Source organism: Cucurbita maxima, unplaced genomic scaffold (genome assembly GCF_002738345.1).
Source record: "Cucurbita maxima cultivar Rimu unplaced genomic scaffold, Cmax_1.0 Cma_Scf00005, whole genome shotgun sequence".
Lineage (NCBI taxonomy): Eukaryota > Viridiplantae > Streptophyta > Magnoliopsida > Cucurbitales > Cucurbitaceae > Cucurbita > Cucurbita maxima.
In genome coordinates, this window is record NW_019272021.1 from 6488832 (window position 1) to 6516753 (window position 27922).

Genomic DNA, 27922 nt, shown 5'->3' on the forward strand with positions numbered 1-27922 from the left:
AAAAAAAAAAAAAAAAAAAAAAAAAGGATTTACAAAATTCTCCACATGACTGGATCAACAGTTGAACATAAATCTCTTTTGAATCATTTGAATTAGTGAAGGTCGATGATGATAACGACCAAGGAAAATCACAATCCAGATTCAATTACAGAGAAATCACCTCCGCCACCGGGGTTTTGGATTTTACCTTTCCATGCCTGGAGATTCCCTAGAAACCTTTAAGCTCTTCTCCGATGGAGGGAGATCGGCCATTGTCGTCTTCCTCTGCATCGCCAGACCGCACAAGAACCCCGAACTACTCGACTGATTTAGGGTTTTAGTTGCCCCCAAATTCCTAACTCCGTTTAAATCCCTAAGCACGTTCGGTCTGGTCGGCGAAGAAAAAGATGAACTCGACGATTCACTACCGTCGGACATATCCAACGACTCTGCGTCATGAGATTCAACAGAAATTTCAGAATCACCGGCCTTAGATTTCTTCCTCCGCCTCCGATTGAAACTCTCCCCCATCAAATCGCGGTAACCAATCGCAGAAACCCCATTCAAGGAAGCGAAATCAGAGTTCTCATTAACCATAACGCCAATATTGAGAACGCCCTGGAACCTTCCCGAAGGGCGACGGACCTGGACGGCGGTGAAGGCAGGAGTAGTGGTACAGTCATTGGAGACGATGACATTACCGATTAGGAAGCGGACAGTACCGACCAGAGTGTCGCTGAAACAACCAAGGGCGTAGATCTCGATGGAGACGCCGGAAGTCTCGCGGGCAAGAAACTCGTGGGAGACGCGGAAGAGGAACTTGTCGTTCCAGGTGGGGTTGTCGCCGCCAATGGCGTCGAGGCGGGTGCGGAGGCGGTCGGAAGGGTCGACCCAAGCGACGGCGTAGGTCTGCTTGGGGCGGAAATGGTTGGAAGGGAGCTTGAGACCCTGAGCGGAGATGAGGTTGATCTCCAAGATGGCCATGGGGGTGGCGGTAGGGTTCTTGGGAACCCAGTCTCCGACGACCTCCATGGATCAAGAACGTGGAGCAGAGAGAGATCGGGGGAGGTGGGGTATTAATAGTGGGGTTCAAGAATGGAGGACATCGCTGGCATACAATGGGAGATGCCAGCGGAGAAAGAGCGCAGGGTATTTTAGGGTTGAAAAAAGGAAGAAGAATCAGAGAATTATAGGTAGGATGGAAGCTCTGCCCGAATTTTCGAGTCAAATAGATTTAAATCAGCTACAAATTTAATTTGATTTGAGGTATATTATTCATTTAATTGATTTAATTTAATAATAAGATTCATATTTTTATGAACGTAAAGAAGGCTCAGCTGTATAGTGAGTCCAGCCCATCCAATAAAATAAATTAATTAAATTTTTATATATAAGAATTCAGGAGGGTATAAAAGAAAAAAGGACGATTACATTTTTGTTTTCCCTCTTTTCGAGTATTTCCCGCCATTTTTTCTCTCGATTTATATTATCGGTTTTCCCTCCCTTTTCTTTCATGGCCGATCGATGCGGAAGGTCTATTCCTCCTGCGCGGCTTCTTTCATGACGTTTCTGCAGCGGCCGTGGATTAAAATTTTCAGGTAAGCATGTTTTTATTCTTGTGAATAGTTTCAAAATCGGATAGAACAAGGGAACCGACTTTCTGTTTCTCTCCGGAGGCGGAACTGCAGACGAGCGATTCGTCTGGTTTTTGAATGATGTTCGTCCGGCATCCTTCGATTGAAAGGCTAGAGCAGTTTATTCTTTGAACGATCGGTTGTTCCTTATTCTTGAGAGGATGTTCTGCAATCTTTTTCAATTATTAGAGTTTATTAAGAGTTTTCTATTATACTCTCCTATCTGATCTTTCTGCTTTAATGGTTTCGCTGTCTTTCTTTCAATAGTTTTATATATAGCTTAAAACTTAGTGAAAGAACAACGTGGATGATTGATCATTTTTCTTTTCTTTGTGATCGATCATGCTTCAAGATACTGTTCCTTTTTCTTTGCTTGATTCTTCTAATTGTTATTGGTTAATTTCCCTTACTTTTCGAATTTCGTTATACATTAACTGCGTCTGTAAGCGTTTCTTCATACTGCTTTTTATTCTTTAAAAAAATTTGTATCACGAGATTTTCATCGTTATTTCTTTAGAAACAACAAAAACAATATATCCTCAATATTTACTACATATTTTTTTTAAAACCGTCATTAATTGGAAGATAAACAACCGATAATGATGTCGGATGATTCTTTTTCCAACGATCGTGAGGAGGAACTGAGCGGGCGATCGTGAATGAGGAATTAACCAACAAACAATCATGACACAGAGGAATGAACGGTGAACGGTACGCTTTCTTTGCACTACCAAATCTTTTTGTTTGTTAGAGCATTCATATGTTTTAAATTATTACTTTTTTTAAAAAAAAAACTGTTTATGTTTGTATTAGGGAATGAGATAGGTGTTTAGTGATTTTTTTTTTAATTAGAAAAATATCCTATTGACCTTAGGATATGAGATTGAGGTATAAGTTTCCTATATGTTTATCATAATTTATATCGTAGGAGGAATAAGGACGGAGAAAAAAAGAAAAAAAAAAGTGAGGAGGGAGAAAATGACGTGAAGCAATGGAGATATTTTTAATGGTTAAACTATTATTTAAGTTTTTTAAAGAAAATATTGTATTTATATAGGGATTAAGGTTTAAGGTGTAAAGATTGTATTTATGTTAGGAAATAAGATAATGGTTTAGTAGTTTTTTTTAGTGAAGGGTCAAAAGAGCGTCTAAAATATTTATTTGTTAAGGGTAATATTGTATTTATATTAAGTTTTGTATTTATTTTAGTATTAGGAAATGAATTATAGGATAAGTGAATCTTTTATTTTCTTTTGAATGTTTTTAGATTTGTTGTTAGCTAAAATTCTAGCTATGTAAATTATTCTTTTCTTATCTAACCCAGGTAAAGACAGCCCTATCCAACAATTTCATTAGACACAAGGAGGTTTATTGTTTTCACTCCCTAAATAAAATTGTTAGTTTTTTTGAAGATTCTATATCATAAACATTAATAGACCTCACAATTTTTATAAAAATGTATGAGTTTGGCCTCTCTATCACTAATTGATTTTGAGATGAAATCTTATATTTATCTATCTAATATGGTATCTAAAGCTCATAACATTAAATAGATATATGATTTGGAAAATTAGAATATGATCCAAGAATCATCCATCTAAAGAAGGGGTTATGTTAAAGATCCCACATTAAAAAAAAATGGATAGACTTTAAATTTAAAACTTTTATAAGATATATGAGTTATTCCTCTCCTTGGATGAAAATTCATGTTTATCCAATAAATTTAAAATATCAACATCCTTATTCTCATTGACATACTAGCTAGTATTAACAAACTTTGTGTCATGTTTATAGATAAGTCAAATAGTCCATAACATAGCATATTGCTTTTGTTTTCTTTGACATGTTTGATTGGTGTCCACTACAGCTCCTTCATGAATAATGGATCTTAGACCTTTTACTCTTGTAGATCTCTTGAATTATCGTGCTTAATATATATATATATATATATATATATATATATATTTCTTAATTCGAATACATTTCTTCACCTGAGATTATGCTGTTGAGACTCAGCATAGTACTTGGAAAGAGGTCAAGCACGACAGGGACCTAAAGTGGGATATTTATCAATGGAAGGCGTAAGTGTGTAACCCTCATTGGTCTCTTTCTCAATTGCGACTTCCAAGATAAGGACAAAGGAGTAGAAGGGCTGTATATTATTGGGTTTCGAGTTTCTTTTCTTTTAACCTTCTCACAAGCCGCCGACTCACTCCGTCCACTTCCTATCCATTCACACACGTGTAATGTGTTCTTTCTTTTTTCTTTTTCATATCCATTGCACCGTCTTCCATGAAATTATTCCGTAGATATCCAATTAAGAAGTGGAAGAGATATTAGATACATATGCCAGAGACTTTTGAACCAAAAAAGAAAGAAAACAAAATAAAAAAATAACAGTCCAACCCACTGATGGCCAGTTGATATGGTATTATTTGAACTTTCACTATTTCCTTCAAGTTTTTAGTAATCATTTTTAGAATATGATTATTCCGGATAGGTTCACATTCTTATTAAGAATGAGTTTTTTTTACCAATTAATGAGATTTCACAATTTACCTCTTTGGAGTTTAGTGTCCTTGTTTGAGATTGATAACACTTGTTCTTCTTTATCATTGGTGTGGGATCTCATAATTTACCCCTATTCGGAGTCTAGCATTCTTGTTGGCACACCCTTTGATATCCACCCTTTTCAAGGCTTAGCGTCTATACCATCCGGTGTTCACCCCTTTCGAGGCTTATCGTTTTCGTTGACACATTACTCGATATTTGTCTCTAATATCATTTGTAACAGTCTAGTCTACTCCTAATAGATACTATCCTCTCTTTTATACTTTCCATTTTGAATTCCATCATAAAGTTTTTAAAACGAGTTTCGCAAGCATAATTTAATTTAAGCCTTTAATGGTTTATTCTTAGAAAGTAAAAATGGGTGTTATTCTTACAAAGTTTACCCAGCTTAAATTTTTTACTTAATGGAGTTTAATAATATGCCAGCATGATTCCACTTTTATATACATGGCAATCACATTTTCGAATTGGGTTTAAAAATTAATCGTGTAATAATGGTAATTACCAAAAGGAAAACTAAGCTGACTTTGTGTCCAACTAATTAATAAATGAAAGTGGCTGATCGCACAAGCTACTGTTTGTAACAGTTTTATTGACTTTACTTATTTAATAATAAATAAATGTACTAAACTTTTATGATTTTTTTTTAAAAAGTAATTTTTAAACAAAAAAATGGACGTACTTTTATTTTTTTAATTTATCCTATACTTTGATCTTTAATGACATCCACACTCCTGTCTATCCCGATTGCAGACAAGTAGAAAGGGAGAGGATCTTCATTTGACAACTGTAGCTGCAGAATGTGTGGTACTATTTTCTGTTTGCAGCGCCACACACTTGTCCGCCAAATCAAAGTTGCTGGGGATTGTGGGAGTCGGAAGTATGGTGCCAGGTAATTTTCATGCCTGAGTTTGATTTCTGGAGTTAATCAGGGGGAATTGGAATTGGCCAAATGTTTCTTGCCTTCCTCTCTCCTTTTAATCGCCGTTCACCACTTCGTACCTATTTTTTTCCCACGACCCTTCATTTTTTTTGTAATTTTTATTTATTTACTTTTTAAAATTTTAGATATCTATTATTTTTTTTTCCACGACCCTTATTCCCTTTTACCCTTCATTTATTTCTAGCTCTCATTTATTGAAAAAAAAAAAAGAATATTTCAGAAAATCTATTACCAATTTTTGAAGTTCTTATAACCTCATCCTTAAAAAAGTAAATTTAAAAAATTAACGAAAAAGTTTGAACTATAAAACAAAATCCGTCCTTTTCCGTAACCAGATTCAGAAAATAACCCAACCCGTGTCTGCCGAACGAAATTCTAAAACTCGACCCCGGTGAGAAAAGGGAGGGTAATTGTAGTCCACTCCCAAGGGTAGAACGGTCATTTGGGTGGATTTTCGGGTGCCGTTAGCCACCGGTGGAAACACGTATATATAGTTTGAGCGCCCCCTTAGAATCATCCATCGCATCCACATCCTTGTCTCTCTCAACTGCAGCTATAAGTAAAAAGCTCTCTCTCGTAATATTTGGAGGAGGAGAGAGAAATACTGGAGGAAGAGGAGAGAGAAATACGATCGATGTCTCCGTAAATTGTTTTAGACTCTTTTCTTGCATCAATCTCGTGTAGTTACAAGATCTATTTCAGGTAATTTCCATGAAGTTTTAACGGATAAGGAAAAACAGTGTTTATTGAGTTTTGGAGATGTTTGTTTTCATTTGGCTGATTTTATGTTCCAACTCATCGTCTTGCTCTGTTCTTCATCCGCTTTTGACTTTCTCAGTGTTCTTAATCGTCGTTGAGTTCGCGACCGCTTTTTTCCACGAGCCTTTAATTTCCTATGCTACTTTTTTTTGTTTATTTTAATTTATATGTTTGAATTCTGCGGTTTTCTTGTTTTATTTTAAACTCATTTGGCCGGTGATGTTATAAACCCGATTGGGTAGCGGGTAATTTGGGATCTTCCCAGCTTCCCAGCCCGAGGCGGGTAATTTGGGATCTTCACAGCCCATACATACATAGGAGGGTAATTTGTGGTAATTTGGGATCTTCCCAGCCCATACATAGGAGGGTAATTTGCAGTAATTTGGGATCTTCTCAGCCCATACATAGGAGGGTAATTTGCGGTAATTTGGGATCTTCCCAGCCCATACATAGGAGGGTAATTTGCGGTAATTTGGGATCTTCTCAGCCCATACATAGGAGGGTAATTTGCGGTAATTAGGGATCTTCCCAACCCATACATAGGAGGGGGTAATTAGGGATCTTCCCAGCCCATACATAGGAGGCAGGTATTCTTAGCCCATACATAGGAGGTAGGTATTTTTAGCCCATACATAGGAGGCAGGTATTCTGAGCCCATACATAGGAGGTAGGTATTTTTAGCCCATACATAGGAGGCAGGTATTCTGAGATATTCTGGTAGGTAATCTGAGACCCATACATTGGAGGCAAGTAATCTGAGATATTCTTAACCCATACATAGGAGGCCAGTATTCCCAGCCCATATAGGAGGCAGGTAATTTAGGCCCATACATAGGTAGGTAATTTGGGATATTCCCAGCCCATACATGGGAGACAAGTAATTTGGGATATTCACCGCTCATACATGGGAGACAAGTAATTTGGGATATTCACAAGTAATTTGGGATATTCACAGCTCATACATGAGAGGCAAGTAATTTGGGATATTCACAACTCATACATGGGAGACAAGTAATTTGGGATATTCACAACTCATACATAGGAGACAAGTAATTTGAGATATTCACAACCCATATAGAGTAGACATGTAATTTGGGATATTCCCAATTCATATAGAGTAGGCAGGTAATTTGGGATATTCCTAACCCATACAGAGTAGGCAGGTATTTGGGATATTCCCAACCCCACAGAGGCAGGTAATTTGGAATATCCCTAACCCACAGAGGCGCAGGTAATTTGAGATATTCTCAACCATAAAAAGGTAATTTGGGATATTATTCCCAATCCATAAAGGTGGGATATCCTCACATAGTACGCAGATAATTTGAGATATTTCGAACCCATCGTAATTTGGGGATATTCCAAACCATAAAAAGGTAATTTGGGATATTCCCAACCTATAAAGGCAGGTAATTTGGGATATCTCAACCCATACAGATTTGACAGGTAATTTGGGATATTCCCAACCCATACAGAGTAGACAGGTAATTTGGGATATTCTCAACCCATACAGAGTAGGTAGGTAATTTGGGATATTCCCAACCCATACAGAGTAGGCAGGTAATTTGGGATATTCCCAACCCATATAGAGTAGGCAGGTAATTTGAGACATTCCCAACCCATACAGAGTAGCAGGTAATTTGGGATATTCCCAACCCATACAGAGTAGGCAGGTAATTTGAGATAGTCCCAATCATAATAGGATGTAGGTAATTTGGGATATTCCCAATCATAATAGGATGTAGGTAATTTGGATATTCTCAACCATAAATAGGTAATTTGGGATATTCTCAACCCATACATGGGAGTCAGGTAATTTTGGATATTCCCAACCCAAGAGGCAGGTAATAATTTGGGATATTATTCACCTATACATAGGTAATGATTTGGGATATTACCAACGTATGCATAGGAGGCAGGTAATAATTTGAGATATTCCCAACTTATACCTAGGAGACAGTTAATAATTTGGGATATTCCCAACTACCTAGGAGATAGGTAATAATTTGGGATATTCCCAACTTATACTTAGGAGATCGGGAATAATGTGGGATATTCCCAACTACCTAGGAGACAGGTAATAATTTGGGATATTCTCTAACTTATATCTAGGAGACAGGTAACCATTTGAGATATTCACGGCCTATATAGAGGAGGCAGGTAATAATTTGAGATATTCCCAACATATACATAGGAGGCAGGTAATAATTTGAGATATTTCCAACGTATACATAGGAGACAAGTAATAATTTGAGGGCACGTAATTTGGGATATTCCAACGTGTACATATGAGGCAGGTAATTTGGGATATTCCCAACTACCTAGGAGACAGGTAATAATTTGGGATATTCTCAACTTATACCTAGGAGACAGGTAATAATTTGGGATATTCTCAACTTATACCTAGGAGACAGGTAATAATTTGGGATATTCTCAACTTATACCTAGGAGACAGGTAATAATTTGGGATATTCCCAACTACCTAAGAGACACGTAATAATTTGGGATATTCCCAACTACCTAGGAGGCAGGTAATAATTTGAGATATTCCCAACGTATACATAGGAGGCAGGTAATAATTTGAGATATTCCCAACGTATACATAGGAGGCAAGTAATAATTTGAGGCAGGTAATTTGGGATATTCCAATGTGTACCCAGGAGGCAGGTAAATTGGGATATTACCAATGTGTACATAGCAGGAAGGTAATAATTTGGGATATTTCCAATGTGTACATATGAGGCAGGTAATAATTTGGGATATTCCCAATGTATACATAGGAGACAGGTAATTTGGGATATTCCCAATGTATACATAGGAGGCAGGTAATAATTTGGGATATTCCCAATGTGTACATATGAGGAAGGTAATTTGGGATATTCCCAAGGTATACATACTAATAATTTGGGATATTCCCAATGTGGTGTACATATGAGGTAGGTAATAATTTGGGATATTCCCAATGTGGTGTACATATGAGGTAGGTAATAATTTGGGATATTCCCAATGTATACATAGGAGGCAGGTAATAATTTGGGATATTTCCAATGTATATATAGGAGGCAGGTAATAACTTGGGATATTCCCAACGTATACATAGTTGGTAGTACCCAACATACATAGGAGGCAAGTACTTTAGAATATTTCCAACGTGCATAAGAGGTAGGTACTTTGGGATATTCCCAATGTCCATAGGAGGTAGGTACTTGGGGATATTCCCAACGTGCATAGGAGGCAGGTACTTGAGGATATTCCCAACGTGCATAGGAGGCAGGTACTTTGGGATATTCCCAACGTGCATAGGCAGGTACTTTGGGATGATATTCCCAATGTGCATAGGAGGCAGGTAATTTGGGATGTTATTCCCAACGTGCATAGGAGTCAAGTAATTTGGGATGATATTCCCAACGTATATAGGAGGCAGGTAATTTGGGATTATATTCCCAACGTATATAGGAGGCAGGTAATTTGGGATTATATTCCCAACGTATATAGGAGGCATGTAATTTGGGATATCTCATGGTAATAGAAGGCAGGTAATTTGGGATATTCCCAACATATATTGGAGACATGTAATTTGAGATATTCCCAATGTATGTAGGAGTCCGTTAATTTGGGATATTCCCAATGTATACGGATTAATTTGGGATATTCTCCATGTATATAGGAGGCATGTAATTTGAGATATTCCCAACGAGGCAGGTAATTTTGGATATTACCTAGTGCCATTCATTATCTACACATAATTAATTATAAACATTATAAACTAAAAGTCATGCAATTAATTAATTTAATTAAACTAATGAACCTGCGCATGTATCTTTCAACACATACATGTACTTATAAACACAAGAAATGTTGCAGAGGATGGAAGTATTTGATGGGGAGAAAGTGATAGAGGAATTCGAGGAATTGACGAGAGATGCTGAAAGAGTTCAGGTGGAGACTCTGAAGAAGATTTTGGAGGAAAATGGGTGGGCTGAGTACTTGCAGAATTTGGGACTTAATGGAAGAACTGATCCTCAGAGCTTCAAGGAATGCGTCCCGCTTGCTACTCACGATGATTTTGAGGCATATATTCAGAGAATCGCCGATGGGGATTCTTCCCCTGTTCTCACTGGAAAACCAATCAAATCTATGTCGTTGAGGTACTTTTGCAAATTCATAGTACTGGAGATTTTGGTGTTGTTTTTTCTTCTAAGGACATTTTTGGTTGTACGATGTAGCTCTGGTACTACTAAGGGGAGGCCCAAGTTCATTCCCTTCAATGATTCACTGGTGGAGACGACAATGCAAACGTTTCTAACGTCTTTTGCCTTCAGAAACAGGTAATGAAACTGTCTTTTCTGGTCTCTGAATCGTTTGTTGTCTGAACTGAACAGCTTATTGGTTCGATTTGTTGTCTTTCTACTGTCTTTTTGAGTTCTGTATAGTGTAAAATGGGTGTTTGTCATGGCTGATCTGACTTCTTTGTGCTGCAGACAAGTTCCTATTGGCAATGGAAAAGCATTGCAGTTCATCTATAGCAGCAAGCAGTTCAAAACCAAGGGTGGTCTGGCAGCAGGAACTGCAACAACTAATGTTTTTCGCAGTCCGAAATTCAAAAGCATGATGAAATCAATCCAGTCGCAATGCTGTAGCCCAGACGAGGTCATCTTTGGCTCCGACGTCCACCAATCTTTGTATTGCCATCTCTTGTGTGGGCTGATCTACCGAGATGAAGTTGAGTTGGTGTACTCCTCTTTTGCACACAGCATTATCCTTGCTTTCAGGACTTTTGAGCAAGTATGGGAAGAGCTCTGCAGCAACATTCGAGACGGGGTTCTCTCGAGTTGGGTCATTGATCCCTCCATTCGTGCAGCCATGTCGAAATTGCTTAAGCCAGATCCTGAATTGGCTGATTTGATCTATAAAAAATGTGCAGGATTGAGTAATTGGTCTGGGCTGATACCAGAGCTCTTTCCCAATGCGAAGTATATACATGGGATCATGACAGGCTCTATGGAGCCTTACCTGATGAAACTGAGGCACTACGCGGGGCATTTGCCGCTGATGAGTGCCGATTATGGCTCTTCAGAAGGATGGATTGGACCTAACGTTAACCCATTGTTGCCCCCTGAATTGACCACCTTTGCTGTGCTTCCAAACGTTGGATACTTCGAGTTCATCCCGCTTAAAGCGAATGCTCAAGATCAGGAACAGGAGGGAGCGCAGGAGAACAAGCCGGTCGGACTGACTGAAGTCAAGATCGGTGAAGAGTATGAAATAGTTGTCACCAATGTTGCAGGTAATTCCTTACAATTCATGACCTTGCTTGAACGGGATCATTTCTAGACATCGTGAATTCACGCTTACTTGCAAGATATCTAGAAGCAGTTTACCATGGTTGTTGCAGGGCTATACCGTTATAGATTAGGAGATGTGGTGAAAGTGATTGGGTTCCACAACGCAACGCCAGAGCTGAAATTTGTGTGTCGGAGCAACATTCTGCCCAGCATCAACATCGACAAGATCTCGGAGAAGGACCTGCAGCTGGCAGTGGAAGCAGCAAGGAATGTAGTGGCAGCAGAGAAGCTGGAACTGGTGGAGTTCACAAGCCATGTGGACATGTCGAGCGAGCCGGGGCATTATGTGATATTCTGGGAGATAAGCGGGGAGGCAAAGGAGGAGGTGCTGAGAGAGTGCTGCAACCGTCTGGACAAGGCGTTCCAGGATGCGGGGTACGTGAGCTCGAGAGAGGTGAAGGCCATTGGAGCCCTGGAGCTTAGGGTGGTCCGTAAGGGAACTTTCTGTAAGATCATGGAACATTCTCTGTCCTTAGGATCGACTATGAATCAGTACAAAACCCCTCGTGCTGTTAGCTCCACCAACACCACTGTCCTCCACATCTTGTGCTCCAATGTTGTCAACTCCTATTTCAGTACTGCCTTCTAAGTTTTTGCTTTCCTTGTCTCCCTGTTCTCCCCACAGCGCATGTCACCACAGCTTCTCCCCTATCCCCGTCGCCCATGTACCATCCTTCTCTGTACAATAATGTACAATCAAATTATTTGGTTAAAAGGTGAATACTATTCTAATTTTTATACGCTCCATATCTAGCATTCTGGATTCATATTAGGCAACTAATTTTTGTTATTTATACATAACATAGGTCTGTCGATTCACCATTAGATAAAATATATATATATATTTTTAAAAAATTATAAAGAGGTTTAAATTATTTTATCTACACAAGTGTTCTATGTCGATAAAAAAAAAGTCTATTTGAAACAATTTATGTATTAACATAATAGTAGAAAGAGTACCAATGAGTAGTGGATTTGACTGTTTTTTTTTTCTTTTTTATGTTAAAAAGTCTCTGGAAGACTTGCAGTAGATGTGAAAAAGAAAAGAAACATGTTACACGGAAAGAATGGATGGGAAGTGGACGGAGTGAGTTTGCTTGTTTCTTTTTTCAGTCGGAGTGGGATTTCACAATTTACCCCCATTTAGCATCTAGCATTCTTGTTGGCACACCGTCGATATCCACTCCATTTTTTTTTTTTTAAGGTACAAGTAAATATGGGGAGGTGTTCGAAAGCTGCATTGTCACAATGGTGTCGTTTGAGGAGCATCTTTTAGAGTTTTTTATATTTTTCTTCCCTTATATTTCTAGGAGTAATATTTAATTTTAATTTCATATTTAATTTGGGTGGGATTGACTTGTTTTAAATTTTTTAAATTTTATTTGTTTTGGATTTTGTGTTTTAGTGTTTTTGAAAGCCTCGAAAATGGGGGTGACGGTTAGGACCTTTAATGGCATCCACACCCCTGTCTCTCCCCATTGCAGCCAGGTAGATATTACTCTCTCTCTCTCTCAGAGAGAGGATCTTCATTTGGCAACTGTATCTGCAGATTGTGTGGTACTATTTTCTACTTGTCCGCCAAATAAAATAAAAAATGCTGATGGTGGGAGTAGGAGGTATGGTGGCAGGTATATATTTTGAGCGCCCCTTAGAATCATCCCTCGCATTCACATCGTTGTCTCTCCCAACTGCACCCAGGTAAAAAGCTATATAAGGCCCCTCCCTCTCTATAATCTTTGGAGGAGGAGAGACAGAAATACCATCTACTTTTGGCCACTGTTGTATTGGTAGATTGTTTTAGACTCTTTTCTTGCATCAATCTCGTGTCCTTCCAAGTTTTGTTTCAGGTAATTTCCATGAAGTTTTAACGGATAAGGAAAAACAGTGTTTCTTAATTCTGATTGAGGTTTATTGGTTTTGGAAATGTTTGTTTTCATTTTGCTGATTACATCTTCCAACTCATCCTCATGCTCTGTTCTTCATTTGGTCGTTGTTGGTATAAACCCGACTGGGTGGCCGTCAATATCAGTTCCTTTGTTCTGTTGATTTTATACGTATATCTATTCATACATGTTCTTATACGTGCATTATTTATACATGTATCTATTTTGTGACCTTTCAACACATCACTATACAGGTATATTGTATCTCCAAGTGAGTGACCCTTCAATACTAAAATCTAAAATCTAAAATCCTCTAGAATGTTGCAGAGGATGGAAGTATTTGATGGGGAGAAAGTGATAAAGGAATTCGAGGAAATGACGAAAGATGCTGAAAGAGTTCAGATGGAGACTCTGAAGAAGATTTTGGAGGAAAATGGGTGGGCTGAGTACTTGCAGAATTTGGGACTTAATGGAAGAACTGATCCTCAGAGCTTCAAGGAATGCGTCCCGCTTGCTACTCACGATGATTTTGAGGCATATATTCAGAAAATCGCGGATGGGGATTCTTCCCCTATTCTCACTGGAAAACCAATCGAATCTATGTCGTTGAGGTTCTTTTGCAAATTCGTAGAACTGGAGATTTTGTTGTTGTTTTTTTTCTTCTTCTAAGGAGTTTTTTGGTTGGTTGTACGATGTAGCTCTGGTACTACTAAGGGGAGGCCTAAGTTCATTCCCTTCAATGATTCACTGTTCGAGACGACAATGCAAATTTTTCAAACGTCTTTTGCCTTCAGAAACAAGTAATGAAACTGTCTTTTCTGCTCTGAATCATTTGTTGTCTGAACTGAACAGCTTAATGGTTTGAGTTGTGTATAGTGTAAAATTGGTGTCACTACTTTGTCCTTCAGACAAGTTCCTCTTGGCAATGGAAAAGCATTGCAGTTCGTCTATAGCAGCAAGCAGTTCAAAACCAAGGGTGGTCTGGCAGCAGGAGCTGCAACAACTAACGTTTACCGTAACCCGAAATTCAAAACCACGATGAAAGCAATCCAGTCGCAAAGTTGCAGTCCAGATGAGGTCATCTTTGGCTCCGACTTCCACCAATCTTTGTATTGCCATCTCTTGTGTGGCCTGATCTCCCGAGATGAAATTGAGTCGGTGTCCTCCCCTTTTGCGCACAGCATTATCCTTCCTTTCAAGACTTTTGAGCAAGTATGGGAAGAGCTCTGCACCAACATTCGAGACGGGGTTCTCTCGAGTTGGGTCACTGATCCCTCCATTCGTGCAGCCATGTCGAAATTGCTTAAGCCAGATCCTGAATTGGCTGATTTGATCTATGAAAAATGTGCAGGATTGAGTAATTGGTATGGATTGATACCAGAGCTCTTTCCCAATGCGAAGTACATTTATGGGATCATGACAGGCTCGATGGAGCCTTACCTGATGAAACTGAGGCACTACGCGGGGCATTTGCCGCTGATAAGTGCCGATTATGGTGCTTCAGAAGGATGGATTGGAGTTAATGTTAACCCGATGTTGCCCCCTGAAATGGCCACCTTCGCTGTAATTCCAAACATTGGATACTTCGAGTTCATCCCGCTTAAAGCGAATGCTCAAGATCAGGAGCAAGAGGGAGATGGAGCTTTGGTGCTGCAGGAGAACAAGCCGGTTGGTCTGACCGAAGTCAAGATCGGTGAAGAGTACGAAATAGTTGTCACCAATGTTGCAGGTACGACCTTGCTTTCAAGATATCTAGAAGTGTCCATAAGCCTCATAATACTAACCGAAGCGTTTATTACGGTCATTGCAGGGCTGTACCGTTATAGATTAGGAGACGTGGTGAAAGTGATGGGGTTCCACAATGCAACACCAGAGCTGAAATTTGTGTGCCGAAGCAACCTTCTGCTGAGCATCAACACGGACAAGATCACGGAGAAGGACCTGCAGCTGGCAGTGGAAGCAGCAAGGAACGTACTGGCAGCAGAGAAGCTGGAACTGGTGGAGTTCACAAGCCATGCAGACATAACAAGCGAGCCGGGGCACTATGTGATATTCTTGGAGATAAGCGGGGAGGCAAAGGAGGAGGTGCTGAGAGAATGCTGCAACCGTCTGGACAAGGTGTTCCGGGAAGCGGGGTCCGTGAGCTGGAGAAAGGGGAAGGCCACTGGAGCCCTGGAGCTGAGGGTGGTCCGTAAGGGAACTTTTCATAAGATCATGGAACATTCTCTGTCCTTAGGATCGGCTATGAGTCAGTACAAAACCCCTCGTGCTGTTGGCTCCACCAACACCGCTGTCCTCCACATCTTGTGCTCCAATGTTGTCAACTCCTATTTCAGTACTGCCTTCTAAGTTTTCGCTTTCTTTGTCTCTCTTTTCTCCCCCACAGCTCCTCCCCTTCTTCCCCCCTCGCCCATGTACCATCATTCTCTATACAGTAATTTACAAGCAAATTATTAGGTTAATGGTTGGAATGCTATTCTAATCTTTATACTCTCCATATCGTATTCGGCCACTACCCTTTGCATCCCTTACAACACGATCACATTACTTACTCCTCGCTTTGTCTTCCAACATGTTTTGTCTCCACTTGTATGCATCTTAGGAAAATTTCCAAAACGTCACCCAACATAGAATTGTTTCGAGCAATGCACGCTAGTCATGGAATTCGTATGATTAAGATATTGAAAAAAAAAAAAAAAAAAAAGGAGCATCTTGCAAATAATCCCAAAAAATGTCCGTGCGTGCTAGAGACGGAGAAGACAAAGGCGAGGATAATGGGCCGTATCTCAATAATTTTGTAGTTGCATTGGCAGCTAGGCCCACAGTCTACATGCTCGAGGTGGACTAGGCCCATTGTCCCACACCTATATTTAAAATTTATTCTAATAATAATAATAACAATAAAAAGTATAGAAAATGGTTTTGTCTCTTGAGTGCACATAAAGCTAAAAACCCCAAGAGGAAAACAATGCTCTGCGTCACGGTCATACTTATTCAAAACGTATTATTCGTGCCTCCATGTGAAATGTCTCAGTCATGCTTGTTCAAAACGTGTTTTACATGGCCAATTACCATACTAAAATGCTTGAAAATGTAGCATTGGAGTATGTGATTAGTCGTAATTCTTCATATCTAAGTTGTATGGTATCAAAGTCGGTAAAAAAATAATAAATAAAAATGAGGATACAATGGGTTGTGCTTTGATTGGTCGAGGATTGAGGGGGGAAAAATGGAAATTAAAAAGGTGTTTTATTTCAAAGAAATTTGTAGCAGGCGAAGTGGTGGTTAAGAATTTTGTTTTTGTGAATTATTTTAATTCATAAAAAAGGCATTATTAATATTATAGGAAAAAAAAGAAAAAAGAAAAAAGAAAAAAGAAGAAGGGGTATTTAGGGGATTGGGAAGGAATGGGTCTGTTTGGGGTTTGGCTTTCACTTCTTTTCACAACCAACAGCCAAACACTCCCTTTGTCTCTCTCCTCTGTATTTTAAAAAAAAAAAAAAAAAAAAAAAAAAAAAAAAAAAAGATTTTTGTAAAAAGAGGTTGATTGGAGAGTATTCTTTTGTGGGGCCCACTTATTCTTCCACCCCACCAAAAGGGCAAAAAAGAAGCAAGTGGAGTGGCAATATCAAAAGCTTAAACTCCATGGGTGCCCTCTGCCTTTTGCTTTTGCTTTTGTTGGAGAAGCTTAAACAATTTCAAACATTCCAAAAAGAATTTTGATTTATTTCTTCAAATATTCCCAAACGAAAATTAATGATATTTGTTGCGTTCAGCTTTTTAGAATTTTGTAAATTACCTTTTAAATCTCACCATTTTCAACCTATTCTCTGTGGTCAAACATTCCAAAAAGATAATTAATTATACGTTTCAATCTTTTTTGAATTTTGTAAATTACTTTTAATTATCTAATTTTATTTATACAACGTCCCCCCCTTCCCATGGGAAGCCTATCTGTGCGGGAAGCCAACCAAACAAAAACCGGCGCTACCAAACACAAGAAATTCGTTCTTTTCTCCTTCATAGCTTCATAACGCCAACGCACTGCTTCTTCTACGGTCCATCTTCTTCGTTTTCCGACATTTTTCTGACCCCCAAATGTCACATTTCGGAAGCTGATTTCAGGTTTTGCTGCATTCATACCATCATGGGGTTTCTTTCTTTTCTTTAGCTCTTCCTTCTCGTTTCTCCTTACCCATCATCATCATACTTCACGCGCTCTTCTGGGTTTTCTCCTTTCTCTCCATTGTTCTTTCATCGGCTCTCACTTTCGGAGTTTCTGCAATGTCGGGTTCGGCCAAATTACGGCTGGTTCGATGCCCCAAGTGTGAGAATCTTCTCCCGGAGCTCGCTGATTACTCTGTTTATCAGTGCGGTGGATGCGGTACCGTTCTACGAGGTACTTTCTTGTTCTTTATTGTCTTCTTCCACCTGAATTCATGTTATGGCTCATTGCAATTATTTGGAAAAATTTAACTGCTGGAATCAAATTTGGGGCTGTTGCTTCATGGAATTTTAAGTGGAATGCCCTTTTTGTTCTTTGTTTTTCACAGCCAAGGTTAGAAATCAGGAAGAAGATTCTTTATCTTTGAAGTCTGATGAAGAACGGGTTGGTGGGTCGTCTACTAAATCCTCTAATACTCTCGAAAAAGGGTCGGTTGATTTAAGTGATGTCTCTGATGTGGATTTCAAGTTGAGTCCTGATTCCTTGCCTTGTGATCTAAATGGCTTAGAGAAGGAAAAAGTGGAGGATGCTGAGAAATGTGAAGAACACTTCAATGGCAAGACTGATAAATGGGGTGTTCAGAGGGATCTTAGCTCGAATATGGATAATGATGGTTTGAGTTATTCGATGGGGACGAAACAAGTGGATATGAATGTTCGAATCAACTCGAGCACGTTTGGATCGGGAAGAGAATTGGATTGGCAAAGGGGAGAAACAGGTGGGATGGAGGAGGGGGTTGAGAAGAACTCAAGGGATAATATGAAAAACGTGAGATTCTCGACTTCTAACCATAAAGACGATCAAACGAATTATCAGTTCGATCTTGTTTCTGGCGTCGAGGAGCTTATAAGAACTAGAGGCAATGCCAGTGGAGTTGATAAAGTTAAGCACCTTGAACAGGACCGGCTTGAGCTTTTGAGGAAGCTGGATGAGTTGAAGGATCAACTTGGTCAGTCTTGCAATATAGTTCATAATCCGAACCAAACTGGTCCAGTCAGTTGTGGGGTGAAGCCTGCTAAACCTTTTTATCACTCAGGCGCTTGGCCTATGGATGGTTCTTTAGGGTCTGATCAATGTGTTGCAGGTCCTTCGTTTTCCAATTATAGTCCAATGCCTGCTCATGGCTATTGTCCGTCGATGCGTAATCCAAATAATGCATCTCATTTAGGGGACCATTTTGGATCACAAACGTTTAGAGGAAACTCCTACCAGTTTTCATGTGCGCATCAACAAACCCCTCACCAATGTCATTCTGGCCATTATGTCGATACCGGTTTGGATCTATTCGGTCACTACCCTCCTAATCCTCCCTTTCATCAGCCTTCTTGCTCCTGCTTCCAGTGCCAAAATAGATATCCGCAGGTTCCAGCTCCATTACCTGGTGCTTACTATAATAGAAGGTTCCCTGATCGTCCAAACAATCCTTCACTATATTCTCATGAAAACGCTACTGCTTATGGTGCACGTGTTAACAATATTAGGACTGCTAATCCTCCCCTGAACTTCCGAGATCGACAAGCCCACTCGACATGGCCAACTGACTTCAGTTCTGAGATTGGTGGTATCGTTGGCAGTCGTCCTCGGAGGACAGTCTTAGCGAGTGGTGGTCGTAATTGCTATCCAATAGCTGGTGGTGCTCCATTTCTAACATGTAATAATTGCTTTGAAATGCTGCAACTTCCTAAGAAGCTAATGTTGGTAAAGAATCAGCAAAGTGTTCGTTGTGGGGCTTGTTCTACAGTAATCAAATTTACTGTTATCAACAAGAAACTTGTTTTCTCCAATCATTCACGGGCAAATCCGTTGCCCTCAGAGGTTGATGATAGTGATGGTCAGGCAGTCAGGGATTATAATTCAAAATTGAACGGCTACTCGAACCGTACTAATTTCTCCTCCGATGATTATGATAACTCTGTTTATGATTTCGAGTCACTAGATAACGAGCCTGCGCTACTACAGCCGGTTGGGACAGGTTTAAGCTCAACTAAACAACAAGAGATGCAAAGTTTTCATCCTTCATCTTCAAGTACCTCAGATGATGAAGACAGTCCAGATGTTTTAACCGTTCCAAGGGAAGCTACAAACAATTTACACAATATCAAAACGACACGCTCGCATCCCCTTCCTGGTTCACCTCTTCCATCATACTTCAATTACTCGGCTAATAATCAGGTGACAAACAGGTTTGCGAAGGGAAATAGAAGTAGCCGTTCAGATCAGGAGAATGTGAAACCAAATAAGGTTACCTCACGGCAGAATTCCTTGAAAGAAGCATCACTAGCAACTGAGATGGATGTGTCAATGAATGAGTACTCTAATACTGTGGCATTTCAAGAGTCACAGGATGTAAGTAAAGAAGATAACCAGCCAAGAGTCACTAAAGGAGGGGAATCCTTTTTTGCAAACATTATCAAGAAGAGTTTTAGAACTAATCAAGCAGATGAGCGGAGCAGAAGTAATGTTTCAGTTAATGGACACTTAATTCCATATCGAGTGGTCAAGAAAGCTGAAAAGCTTGCTGGACAAATCCATCCAGGAAACTACTGGTAAGCATACTCAAACGTTTTCTATGTTAATTTCACTTAACTTAAACTGCTATATGCTGCTGACATAGTGGTCAAGGGACACGTTAAAAGAAAAAGTAAAAAGAGTTGTGGTGGGGTTGTAATGGTAGTCACCTAGCTAGGATAGATTAGAACGCCATGAACGTCTTAACTTTAAGATATGATTTGTGTAATGGCCCAAGTCCTAGTCCACCGCTAGTAGATATTGTATTCTTTGGACTTTCTCTTTCAAACTTCCTCTCAAGGTTTTTAAAATGCGTCTGCTAGGGAGAGGTTTCCATACTTTTATACATAATGTTTTATTCTCCTCCCTAACTCACAATTTGTCTCCATTACTTTTATGGTTTTATGATACAGAACATGCGTTTATGTGGTTCTTCTTTTTATGTAACCTGTCATGATGTATGGCTAGCCGTTTATGTGCAAGTTTTTTAGCAAAAGTAGAAAGCAAGCATTAAAGAGAAGTGGATGCTTTTTACTGTACACCTTTGGTGTTGTTTACCAGTTCCAAGTTGTACTACGGCCCACTTCACAAATTCCTTCTGTCGCTTGTCCCCTTTGTGCTGATATCACTTAATTAATTGCAATCAGGTACGATGCTCGAGCCGGATTCTGGGGAGTCATGGGCGGACCTTGTCTTGGCATAATTCCCGTAAGATTGAAGCCTAAGCCCACCGTTAACCAATATTGTCTTTTTTGGGTTTTGCCTTCTGAGCTTCGGCTGTTACATTTAAGTCGATGCATTGTCCTGTGTTTTGATACTTTGCAGCCTTTCATAGAAGAATTCGACTACCCCATGCCAGAAAAGTGTGCTGGAGGGAATACTGGTGTTTTTGTGAATGGCAGAGAGCTTCACCTAAAGGACCTGGATTTGCTTGCTGGTAGAGGGCTTCCCACTTCAAGACACAGATCATACATTATTGAAATCTCGGGGCGAGTCCTTGACGAGGACACCGGAGAAGAGATGGAAGGCCTCGGAAAACTCGCTCCGACGTAAGTGCCAGTGCGAAACCAATACACTTTTGTTTGTTTATGCTAATAATATACTCATGGGGCTTTCTAATCTGTTAATGCTGCTAATTAATATACACCTTTTTTTTTGAATCAGAGTTGAGAAGGTAAAGCATGGATTTGGCATGAAAGTTCCAGGAACAGCTTGTTAATCAACAGAACATCATTGTATGGGGCAGCTAGTTTGTCTGTTGTCTAAATTACCAGCGTTTGTGTTATCTGTTCTGTTACCTTAGTTAGTGTCTGTGTTCCATGTCCTGAATGTGTCTGTAAATGGTTGATTCCTTCCTTCCTTCCTTCGAGCTGTATTCATCTGTTGATAAGTTACTGAGTTTTCCATCATTCATTCTTCAAAGAAAAAATGAAGTCCTTTTGGTACTGTGTTTAGACAAGAGTGTCACAATATGAAGGGAGCTAAGCCAACTTAGGTTTGCATGTCTTTAGACAAGCATAAAAAAAGAAGGGTAGTTTTGTCTTTGAATGCTTGAAGCATGGTATCCCTTAAGACGAGGAGAGGAGTCCGGTCACAGTCATCGTGAGCGTGACAGGCGGTGATGTTGGAATTTCTTTCTGAAAACATGTAACTTTGACGACAGTACATGAGCAAAAAAAGAAAAGAAAAAAAGAAAAAAGAAAAGGAATAAAGAAAAAGAAAAAGGGTTCTGTTGAGTCTAGAAGAATGTATTTTTAACTAAAGATGCTTTTTTGAAATCAGTCCAAACCTTTTTTAAAATATATATAAAGCTAAAAAGCCTCCACGTAAAATTCCTTTTTACCCTGGTAACAGCTTTTACTTTTTACTTCTTAATTTCATCCAACTGCGGGGTAAAATCTTATAGTATATAGAAAATTTATCTCTTTTTAACTACGGGATGTGTTTTGAGTAAGAGCCTGAAAGATTAAAGTTACATTTTTCGAGTATAATAATATATATATATATATAGAATGTTTGAAAAGAAATACTTTGAGTATTCCACGTATGTGTTGAATTTATTGAGGAGATGATGTATGAACGGAAAAATGAAACTTTGGTTTTTTTAGTTTAATTGTTATTTTAAGAAATAAAGTAGTGGGCCAACTAAATTTGAAATAAATATATGGTTATTCACTTATTACGTGTTTTATTTTTAATATATTTTAAATTTGTAGAAAAGTCAGGCGGAAATAAATGAGGGTCTGCCGCCCTCGTTGACAGGCCGAGCCGTCGTCCCTTACAAAAATCTGTGAACCAACAAAGACAACAAGCCCACCTAAAGCATCCATGGTTCGAAGCCCTAAACCCACACACAACACGCTCACCGAATGATGATTTACACGTGGGACCAAGTCAAATAGTTATGTATAATGTGCATCTTTTTCTAGATCAATCATGTACCTTTCGAGATTAAGAAATGATTGGAAAAACTTTCCTATCTTCATTCGTGTTCATTATGACATGCGTCATTTATACTCCATTAATGTCTTTTCCTTCGCATCCACCCATGTTTTGTTTTAATTTTGTAATGGCCCATGTTTTCACGTATGACAAAGAGGTATTGTTTATTGAGTTTATACCTGTCCAACAAGTATCTTACCAATATTGTAAGGTGTGAGATCTCACATTGATCCAAGAGAGAAACAAAAACATAAACATTTATTACAAGAGTATGAAAATCTTTCCCTAATAAACACGTTTTTAAAACCTTGAGAGAAGCTCGAAAGGGAAAGCCTAACTAAGACAAAATTTTATGACAGTGGGCTTAAGTTCGATATTGTTGATTTAAGAATGACCCATAAAATTTTTACCCGTGTAAAGTTAAGGCCTTTCCAACAAATATCAAGGTTGTTTGGTGTAGTAACTAATTAACTCTTCTTGCTCAATTTAAAATTTTGGGAGCCTTTTGTGAGTAAAGTTATGAGAGTTTATGTTGAAGGTGGATAATATCACATTGTTGTAGAGAGTCAACCAGAATAGATTAAATAAAATGTTAATATCAACCAAAATAAGGATGAAAGGTTTATTTTTAAAAATAATATATATATGTAAGCTTCTAGTAGATGAAGTGTTTTAGACGTCATTTTTGACGTTAGTATCAACCCAATAATGCATGGGCGTGCTCCAAGAATGACTTGGGCCATGAACCACGGCTCAATTTTATAAGGAGCTCTAAGGCATAAGGCTTACGTTTGATCTGACATCACCTGTTCTTCTCTGTTCTTTCCACCCCTTTGCTGCCTTCTATATAATTCCCCTCTTTCCCCTTTCCTTCATTCATCGCATTTCAAAATTCAAACCCACTCTCTCTTCTCTACTTTTCCTTCCTTTTCTATTAACCATAACCACCGCCGCCGCCTCCATGGAAGCTCCGCTTTCCATCCCTCATCTGGCTCTTTTACCAAGCCCTGGAATGGGCCATCTCATTCCACTCATCGAATTCGCCAAACGCCTTCTCTCCCACCACCGTTTAACCATCACATTCGTCATCCCTTCCGATGGTCCGCCGTCCACGCCTCAAAAAGCCGTCCTCGATTCTCTCCCTGCCGGCATAGATTACCTCTTCCTCCCGCCGGTTCGCTTCGACGATCTCCCCGATGCTTCCAAAATTGAAACCATCATTACTCTCACCATTTCTCGCTCTCTCCCTTCTCTTCGGAACGTACTCAAATCCATGGTCGCTAATTCCAACCTCGTCGGCTTGGTCGTCGATCTTTTCGGCACCGACGCCTTCGATTTAGCCAAAGAATTCAACATTTCTTCTTATATGTTCTTCCCCTCCACCGCTATGTTTCTTTCCTTTGCTCTGTTTTTACCCAAACTCGATGAATCCGTCGCCGGCGAGTTCCGCGACCTCCCCGAGCCAATCAAAATCCCGGGATGTATTCCGATTCAAGGCAAAGATCTGTTGGACCCAGTTCAAGATCGGAAGAACGAAGCCTACAAATGGACGCTTCACAACGCGAAGAGGTATGCTTTAGCAGATGGGATTTTTCTCAACAGCTTCCAGGAATTGGAGCCCGGAGCAGTAAATTGTCTGCAAGAAGAGGAAGAAGGGAAGCCCCCTGTTTACCCAATTGGACCATTGGTGAAAATCGACGCAAATGAGAAGGAAGAAAGGGCAGAGTGTCTGAAGTGGCTGGACGAACAGCCACATGGGTCTGTTCTGTTCGTGTCATTTGGAAGCGGTGGCACTCTGTCGAGCGATCAAATCAACGAATTGGCATCGGGATTGGAAATGAGTGGACAGAGATTCATATGGGTTGTTAGAAGTCCAAGCGATAAAGCCGCAAACGCCACCTATTTCAGCGTCCAAAGTCAGAGTGATCCATTGGCTTTCTTGCCAGAAGGGTTTGTAGAGAGGACCAAAAACAGAGGCCTGGTGGTGCCGTCGTGGGCGCCGCAGGCTCAGATCCTCGGGCACAGCTCCACCGGCGGGTTTTTGACACACTGTGGATGGAATTCAACTTTAGAGAGCGTGGTTAATGGGGTTCCTCTGATTGCTTGGCCGCTTTACGCAGAACAGAGGATGAACGCAGTGATGCTAACAGAGGAGATTAAAGTGGCGTTGAGGGTGAAAACAAATGAGAAAAATGGGATTGTGGAGAAGGAAGAGATTTCGAAAGTGGTGAGATCGGTGATGGAAGGGGAAGAGGGGAAGAAACTGCGTCGGAAAATGAAAGATTTGAAGGAAGCAGCTGAGAGAGTTGTTGGAGAAGATGGGTCATCCACCAAAATAGTGAGTGATGTGGTAAACACGTGGAAGGCCAGAATTTCCACGTAGGAAAATAAGATTAATTTTTCTTTCCTTTTGTTGCATTTAGAAATCCTCTGTGTTCTTCATTTATTCATCTAAAAAAATGTCGCTCGTTTTACTTGGCTACAAGGATGAAAATGTCTAATTTAAATTTACGGATATATCTATGTGGATATTTGGATATGGACCAATATTCTAGTAAAAAACACTGAAAGAAATAAACAAAATGATATTTTTTACAGAAACAGAAAAAAGAATTAAAAATTATAGCATTATGCGTGAGGGAAATATTATTATAAAATATTTATAATAATGAATTAAGTATAATTTGATTAAAAGGAATCGATGAACTGAAAATGGTAATAACAAAATAAAGAGTGGTAGAGAGAGATGGCGTGAGGTGCGGAGTGAAGGAGAGAGGAGGTTCCCACATCGGAAAAATTCTGAACATGAGAGCCTTAATGGCTATAAATAGGTTAAAATGGAGAACGAGATACCGAAAAAAATATCTTCAATTTAGCGACACTTGTAAGATCTTTGCGACATGATGAGCCTCCCTCCCTTTCATGTGAGGTATCAATGAATGCAATAATTGATTACTCATTTATTTTGCTTTTTATCCTTTGGTGTTATTTATGGATACTTTATCCAACCTAATAAGTAGCTTGTCGTCTATTCATTTTGCCTTCAAACAATTTATTATTCTCTATTTTATAATTTTATAGTTTTAGTTTTTTATCTTATTATTTCTATAAAAAAAAAATTATTTGATAAAAATTATAATGTCGTTTAGTATTTTATTTTTTTTATAACTTTTTATTAGCTTTCAACAGGTTTATTATATCTTCAAGTTTTTTATTTAATAAAGAAATATCATAACTACATTATAAAAATACATTTTAAGAAAAATATTTTTAAAAAACTTAATAACTTATTCTACAAAATAATGATTTACATTCAAATCTCAATAAAAGGAATGATCTAAATTATGTCTTGTCAAATTTTCACGGACCAAGTATCTGGAGCCCATCTTTATCGTTATTATCATTGCTTATTCCCTTGCCAAAGAAGTATTCTTTGTTTTCTTTATTCTATAAGTTTTGTGGAGAATCATACATGCTTTGCATCTTATCTTATACTTTTTAAATCTTATTGATAAATAAACGACACTTGGCCTCTCTCCAATGTTCCATCTTTAAGAAAGAAAAAAAAAAAAAAAAAACTGAGTATTTATTTATGAGTTCAATAAAAAATTTGAAAATTTGACATTTTGGTTACCAAAATATTATGTCCAAGTAGGCATAGTGTACAAATATATTTAGGTTTGCTTTTGTTTTTTATTTGGATATAAATAAAGGTTTTTTACCATATCAAATTAATAATAATTTTTTTTTTGAAAAAAAACGTTAGTATAATTCAAAAAATTACTAAATTTCATCACTTAAATTTATTGAGATTTTTTATTTAAGATTGTGGTCAGTTCCATTTAAGAAAAAAAATTAAGTAAGAAGGAGTCAAATTTATCACCTACCAAATGTTTTAAAAAAACAGAACATAAAGAAGAAAATCCGTCATTTTTTTTAATAAAGTTTTTGTAAGGATGTCAGAATTTAATAAGTTATCTCGAGGAACAGGCTTGATATTCTGCCAATTCATGTCTTTATATTGGCCATTTTTCTGTGCTAATCCGGCAACCTAATCTCAATCCCTCCTCCGCGCCTCTTTGATTCACAGCCACAGCCATGGAAGTTTCCCAGACAGACGGCGGAGCTCAATCTCCATCAGTCCACATAGTGATGCTTCCAAGTCCAGGTATGGGCCATTTAATCCCTCTCCTTGAGTTTGCCAAACGCCTCCTCACCTTCAACCACCATTTCACCATCACCTTCGCCATCCCTTCCGATGGCCCTCCTACCACCGCCCAAATTTCCGTCCTCTGTTCCCTCCCTCCCCAGATCCGCCACGTCTTTCTCCCACCCGTTTCCCTCAACGATCTTCCCCTCGATTCGAGAATGGAAACCATCATTACCCTCACCGTCGCTCGCTCTGTTCCTTCTCTTCGAGATCTCTTGAAATCCATGGTGGCCGATACTCAAACTAACCTCGTTGCCTTGGTTGTCGACCATTTTTGCATCGACGCCCTCGATGTGGGTAAGGAATTTAACCTCTCCTCTTGTATTTTTTTCCCCTCTACTGCCATGGCTCTCTCCGCCAATCTCTGCTTAGCGGAGCTCGACGAAATGGTCACTGGAGAGTACAGAGACCATCCCGACCTGATTCGAATTCCAGGATGCACTCCGATTCATGGGAGAGATCTATTCGAGCCGACTCAAGATAGGCAAAACCAAGCCTATAAATTATTTCTCCAAAATGCAAAAAGATTTCGATTCGCAGATGGCATTTTTGTGAATAGCTTCCCGGAGTTCGAGCCGGGCGCCATTAGTGCTCTGAAATTGGCAGAACCCCCGATTTACCCCATTGGTCCAGTGGTGAAAATGGATGAAAATGGCAGTGGTGAAGGTGCAAAATGTTTGAATTGGTTGGATGAACAACCACATGGGTCTGTCCTGTACGTGTCGTTTGGGAGTGGGGGGACTCTATCCAGCAAACAAACCGTGGAGTTGGCGATGGGATTGGAAATGAGTGGGGAAAGATTCCTATGGATCGTCAGAAGTCCCAACGACGAGTTATCAAATGCATCCTATTTCAGCGTGCATTCACGAAATGATCCATTGAGTTATCTGCCGGAGGGGTTCGTGGAGAGAGTGAAAGGGAGGGGGCTGTTGGTGCCATCATGGGCGCCGCAAACTCGAATCCTGAAGCACCGCTCCACCGGCGGGTTTTTGAGCCATTGCGGGAACAATTCAGTGTTGGAGAGCGTAGTAAATGGGGTTCCTCTGATCGCTTGGCCGCTTTATGCAGAACAGAGAATGAACGCTGTGACGCTAACAGAGGAGATCAAGGTGGCGCTGAGGCCGAAGGTGAATGAGGAAAATGGATTTGTGGAGAAGGAAGAGATTGCTAAAGTGGTGAAGTCGCTTTTCAAAGGTGAAGAGGGGAAAAAAGTGAGTGCTAGAATGAAGCAATTGCAAGACGCGGCCATAAGAGCCGTCGGAGAGGATGGGTCTTCTACAAAAGCCCTGCGCCAAGCGCTTCTCAAGTGGAAAACACCTTTTTAATCATTTCCATATTTTCTCACTTTTTAATGATAAAATAAAATAAAATTATATGTTATTTTAAATTTAGAAGTTTATATTTTTATATAAACAGGGGGGGG

At 39.4% G+C, this 27922-nt stretch overlaps 6 protein-coding genes across 8 annotated transcripts; 5 read left to right on the top strand and 1 right to left on the bottom strand.

Moving 5' to 3' along the window:
* Positions 1 to 75: 75 nt before the first annotated feature.
* On the bottom strand, positions 76 to 1204 carry LOC111479313. Its single transcript, XM_023123873.1, has one exon. The coding sequence runs from the start codon at positions 1009 to 1011 to the stop codon at positions 184 to 186; it is 828 nt and encodes a 275-aa protein (XP_022979641.1). The 5' UTR covers positions 1012 to 1204; the 3' UTR covers positions 76 to 183.
* An 8537-nt stretch (positions 1205 to 9741) lies between these two features.
* LOC111479305 (jasmonic acid-amido synthetase JAR1-like) lies at positions 9742 to 11971 on the top strand. The gene is made up of 4 exons (XM_023123867.1): positions 9742 to 10034; positions 10113 to 10214; positions 10368 to 11173; positions 11282 to 11971. The coding sequence occupies exons 1-4, from the start codon at positions 9742 to 9744 to the stop codon at positions 11818 to 11820; spliced, it is 1740 nt and encodes a 579-aa protein (XP_022979635.1). The 3' UTR covers positions 11821 to 11971.
* A 960-nt stretch (positions 11972 to 12931) lies between these two features.
* Positions 12932 to 15487, top strand: LOC111479304 (jasmonic acid-amido synthetase JAR1-like). Of its 3 annotated transcripts, none has more exons than XM_023123864.1 (6): positions 12932 to 12998; positions 13068 to 13078; positions 13432 to 13725; positions 13813 to 13914; positions 14023 to 14843; positions 14925 to 15487. In XM_023123864.1, exons 3-6 carry the CDS (start codon positions 13433 to 13435, stop codon positions 15461 to 15463), a joined length of 1755 nt encoding a protein of 584 aa, XP_022979632.1. In that variant the 5' UTR covers positions 12932 to 12998; positions 13068 to 13078; position 13432; the 3' UTR covers positions 15464 to 15487. The 3 variants fall into 3 exon arrangements, with proteins under 3 accessions (XP_022979632.1, XP_022979634.1, XP_022979631.1); XM_023123866.1 differs by having other exon boundaries at positions 12957 to 12998; positions 13068 to 13137; positions 13442 to 13725; XM_023123863.1 differs by lacking the exons at positions 12932 to 12998; positions 13068 to 13078 and having other exon boundaries at positions 13380 to 13725.
* Positions 15488 to 17055: 1568 nt separating this feature from the next.
* LOC111479303 lies at positions 17056 to 21269 on the top strand. Its single transcript, XM_023123862.1, has 5 exons — positions 17056 to 17513; positions 17668 to 19885; positions 20495 to 20555; positions 20673 to 20896; positions 21012 to 21269. Exons 1-5 carry the CDS (start codon positions 17399 to 17401, stop codon positions 21064 to 21066), a joined length of 2673 nt encoding a protein of 890 aa, XP_022979630.1. The 5' UTR covers positions 17056 to 17398; the 3' UTR covers positions 21067 to 21269.
* A 1829-nt stretch (positions 21270 to 23098) lies between these two features.
* On the top strand, positions 23099 to 24806 carry LOC111479308 (hydroquinone glucosyltransferase-like). The gene has a single exon (XM_023123870.1). The coding sequence runs from the start codon at positions 23251 to 23253 to the stop codon at positions 24670 to 24672; it is 1422 nt and encodes a 473-aa protein (XP_022979638.1). The 5' UTR covers positions 23099 to 23250; the 3' UTR covers positions 24673 to 24806.
* A 355-nt stretch (positions 24807 to 25161) lies between these two features.
* Positions 25162 to 27875, top strand: LOC111479306 (hydroquinone glucosyltransferase-like). The gene is made up of 2 exons (XM_023123868.1): positions 25162 to 25218; positions 26356 to 27875. Exon 2 carries the CDS (start codon positions 26388 to 26390, stop codon positions 27822 to 27824), a length of 1437 nt encoding a protein of 478 aa, XP_022979636.1. The 5' UTR covers positions 25162 to 25218; positions 26356 to 26387; the 3' UTR covers positions 27825 to 27875.
* The last annotated feature ends 47 nt before the right edge of the window (positions 27876 to 27922 follow it).